Here is a 4,660-nt window from a genome sequence, read left to right as displayed (position 1 = left end):
TATATTTGAAAATAATACTATTACTTTAAACTCTTCATTTTACACACTTATGCTTAATGAGAAATTTTTATACTCGTACAAATATCATGACCCAACAAAACTTTTGCCCTTTGAGCTTTTAGGGCCACATATTTTAAAAGTCTTTTTTTTTTAAATATTATTCCAAGTCACAACATCATATAAATTTAAACGAAGGAAGTATAATTTTTTCCGAAGTTTCCAAGGGATGATGACCCCTATAACGTAAGGGTAGGTCCGCCTCTACATATGATGGTCGGGATTCCTTTATCAAGTGATCACAGAAAGAGATATGATCAACAAATTTAAGTGAACTCTTTAAACTTAATTTTCATTCGTTTTTATCTTCCCCCTTATTAAAGTTTTCCATTAATTCTAATCTTGAAAACAAAGAACTCGTTGATGAAGAACGTTCTCTACTTCGTGAATCTCTCCTTGTTTGAAATCTGTATTGATCAAACAAATAAATTTCAAATATCATCATATCCTTAAAAGGAAAAAGATAAAAGCTTCCCTACCAAATAGACTTTTGCATTAAAAGCTGTTAAAAGAGTCAACTCTACCTCACTGGCTCCAACCTAACACCCCCTATTTTCACCCCAAATTCATTCATCTAAATCCAACGGCTCATTACTACCTTTTGACTTTCTGCCTCTACCATATCTCGTCATCTTCCATTTTCCACCGTTTTACCCGTTAACCGGTCCCCCACATCTTTAAAAAGCTTTAGTCAATGCCCTCTTTTTCTCTCCTACAAAGAAATGAATAATCAACGTGTCTATATCTCATTGGCTTAACCCTTTAATTGGCAATAAGGTCAGAAGCGACAGTTCATTCATTTGCATCGATATAAACCAAAAGAAAAAGAGAAAAAGAGCATCAGAAGTACTCGCTTCACGCCCTTGAATTATTAAGAATTTCCAACCATTTTCTCTTCTTCTATATCTTCCTTCCTTTATTTATCTTCTCCTTCCTCTCTCTCTATTCACTTTTTCTCTCTGTTGTAAACATGGCTGTAGAGTTAATGACTAGTGGTTATAGCAGAAGGGATAGTTTTTCAACCAAAATGGAAGAAAACGCCGTACAAGAAGCAGCCACAGCTGGGCTACAAAGCGTTGAGAAACTAATCCGTTTGCTTTCTCAATCTCATCAAAACCAACAACAACAACAACAAAAATTAGATCAAAATCCCTCTGTTTCTGCTGATTACACAGCTGTAGCTGATGTTGCTGTTAACAAATTCAAAAAGTTCATTTCTTTACTTGACAAAAACAGAACTGGTCATGCCAGATTTCGTAAAGGTCCAATTTCTACTCCTCTTCCTCCTCCTCCTAAACCCCAGCAACAAAGATTAAATCAAAACTCTATCAAAAATCAGAACCTTCAAATAGAAGAAACCGAAAAGCCACAAATAAATACTCCCAAAATTTACTGTCCTACACCTATTCAACGTCTACCTCCTTTACCGCATAACCATCTTCAATTGGTCAAAAATGGGTCGATTGAGAGAAAAGAATCATCTACGACTATTAATTTTGCTTCTGCATCTCCGGCGAATTCGTTCATGTCATCTTTAACAGGAGAAACAGAGAGTTTGCAACAGTCTTTGTCTTCTGGTTTTCAAATAACAAATCTCTCTACTGTTTCATCTGCCGGTCGGCCGCCGCTTTCTACTTCTTCATTTAAAAGAAAGTGTAGTTCTATGGACGATACTGCCCTTAAGTGTAACAGCGCTGGTGGTTCCTCTGGTCGTTGCCACTGCCCAAAGAAAAGGTACAAATTTTACTTCTCAATTTATATGTAGTGTTTCTCTTTTACGCCGTATATTAATTAGAAGGGTTTTTGACTAGTATTTTAACTTTATTTGTGTGCTACGTTATAATCACTCTTCATTGGAACTTCTAAGGGTCAAAAACAGAGAAATGAAAAAAATTAAGTAATTAATTTTGCCTGAACTTTTAAAATAATAATTTGAGATAATTATTTTTAGAAATTACGACATAATTTGAGATAATTATTTTTAGAAATTACGACATATAATTTGGGAGTAACTGTAAGATATCATCTTTACCACTTGAAGCAACAAATATATACAGATCTTTGCCTTTGTTATTTTAGAATATGAATGTATTTTTGATTGTTTAATTGAAATTTTAATTCAGGAAATCAAGAGTCAAAAGAGTGGTGAGAGTCCCAGCTATAAGCATGAAAATGGCTGATATTCCACCTGATGATTATTCTTGGAGAAAATATGGCCAAAAGCCAATTAAAGGCTCTCCTCATCCTAGGTAAGTTTTTATGCCTTATTATAAGTATTATTTTGGTTCTTTGAGTTAAATTTGAGTTTAGTATATAAATCTAATGTTTTTGGGTCTTTAAATTTTCAGGGGATATTACAAATGTAGTAGTGTAAGAGGATGTCCAGCACGTAAACATGTGGAGAGAGCACTAGATGATCCAACTATGTTAATTGTTACATATGAAGGAGAACACAATCATTCCCATTCAATTACAGAATCACCAGCTGCTCATGTCCTTGAATCTTCTTAATCTCAACGGCTCAGATCTTATTTGGATTTGTGAAGACTAAATCAGCACCGTTGAAAGCTTAATGCAAAAGATCAAATGGTCAACGCCTAGAGGAAAATGAAAAGGAAGAGGCAACATTTGTTTATTTTTGTTTCTCTATGTAATTGTCGTTGAAAACTTTTGATTTTGCGTGGAAAATGAAAAGAAGAGATAGAGAGCAAATTGTGGATTTGGTGGGAATTGAATCAATGCAACATAGTGGGTACTTTTCCATTTTCCAATTTTCTTACGTTATTTTCTTTTTTTAATACTATACATATCTTGTTGGAAGATTTTTTTTCGTTATTTAATTCCTAATGGGTATCGATTTGACGAACAATTGTTTATACACGTTGAGTGGTTCTAACGAGGAAGTCCACTTATTCCGGCTTCCACTAAAATCCAATAAAAAAATAGTTTTGCTCCCACCGCAATAGTTAGTCAATGGGAAATAGGATTAAAGAATCAATTAAACTGAGATTAGTTTAAACAAGAACGTGTCGTAAGTGAGACGTTTGACAAACTTTAATCTATAATTTGAATATTGATTAATGGGTGGGTGTGACATCAGTTTGGACTTTTTAGGAGATAGTGTTGTTTGCATTATTCAATGTATATGTTGTTTGCATTATTCAATGTATATGGTCCAGCTAATTGTCGAGATTAATTATTTTTGGCTAATCAACATTATTTTCCAAGAATAATAATTGAGGGAGAGATGTTGGTTCGAGATGAATCTTTGGAAATTAATACTTGTGATTGACCCAAAGACAGCGATTTGAGTGGAGGGCGTGGGACGCAACTTGCACAGCTTATTATGTATATGCAAAGTCAATAGGCATACAGTGGGTTTAATGATTGCTCAAAACTCATAGTCACGAAGATAATACATAAATAATAATAATATCGTCTCAGTCCCAATTAACATATATCGAAAATTTGTATTTTATTTTTCTAAAGATGTGATCTAAGTCATCACCTAAGTGTGGTAAAATCGTGAGAATAAAGATTGAAACACTATAAAGACGGAGGATATTATTTTTTTTCCCTTCAATAATAACATATTCGGTGTAATCTCATAGACTCCCGGCTCAAAGAAAATTTAAAAAAGACAAATACAACAAGTGATAATAACCGCCAAATAAGGTGATAGAATAATCAAAGCGAAAGAAACAATATATATCAAAAGAAATTTGCGGATAGGAAGCTACAAAGATACGAGATTAATATTAATATTGTGTAAAAATTGACGGGCAAAGTCATTCGATATTTATGTTGGTGATCTCGACCAGACGAAGGAGATATGAATTCCATTTAGGCGGGTCAGGGCTTGGCTTGACTCTGTGTTCTCCCGGGTCAGAGGCGAGAACTTAAAAGTGAATCATTCAGTGGTAGGGTGTTTTCATAGAACAGAAGGCCTCGCCTAAGGAGTGGCAGAATTTGGATGGAGTCTCGCTTTGATGCTGGGGAGATGAGATCCATAGATCTAAAATTCGCGAAATAATTGAAGCACGCATAAGGTGCCCCTATTAAAAGATTAATTGTTTTCTAAATGGTCTACTTTTTTTATATGATTATAAAAATGTAAGGTGGACCTTTGACAATTTTAAGTAACAATAATAAAATTAAACAAGAAGATTGTTTCTAGATGCAGTAGATGGATCGCATGTGAAGGGATGAACCTGCCCTGTACCCAAGTAGATAACTTCGTTTTTTGGTCGTTGTTTTTCTTCTCTGTCTTGGTCAAACTACGAGAACCCTCCTTTGGATGGTATTTTGGTATCCTATGCAATATTCTTGGATCTCTGTGACTTTTTAAAAATATTTAAAAATAATACGTAGAAGTCACGTTGGTTTTGCGGTTTTGAAGTCAGAGCATTGAATTTAACTCTAATCTTTAGGAGTTCAAATTCAACCACATCTTAAAATATATCATGGTGTAAAATTTAGTTAGAGTATATGGTTAAACCCTAATATTAAGAATAGGTGAAAGTGAAAGTTAATAGTAGTGAAAATGTGAGCCAGAATGGGAACAGTACGGTACGTTGGTTAGTCAAATGGGCGTTTGTGGTGT

The 4,660-nt window shown here is 34.2% G+C and overlaps 1 protein-coding gene across 1 annotated transcript; it reads left to right on the top strand.

Moving 5' to 3' along the window:
• Positions 1-831: 831 nt before the first annotated feature.
• Positions 832-2,826, top strand: LOC107788966 (probable WRKY transcription factor 7; the record flags this gene model as incomplete). Its single annotated transcript, NM_001325461.1, is given in 3 exon segments — positions 832-1,791; positions 2,181-2,306; positions 2,406-2,826. Coding segments are annotated over 3 exon segments (1,053 nt in total). The 3' UTR covers positions 2,569-2,826.
• Positions 2,827-4,660: the final 1,834 nt, after the last annotated feature.

This window comes from Nicotiana tabacum, chromosome 16 (assembly GCF_000715075.1).
Source record: "Nicotiana tabacum cultivar K326 chromosome 16, ASM71507v2, whole genome shotgun sequence".
Lineage (NCBI taxonomy): Eukaryota > Viridiplantae > Streptophyta > Magnoliopsida > Solanales > Solanaceae > Nicotiana > Nicotiana tabacum.
The sequence above is the reverse complement of the archived record's forward strand: the minus strand, read 5'-3'. Positions and strand labels throughout refer to the sequence as shown.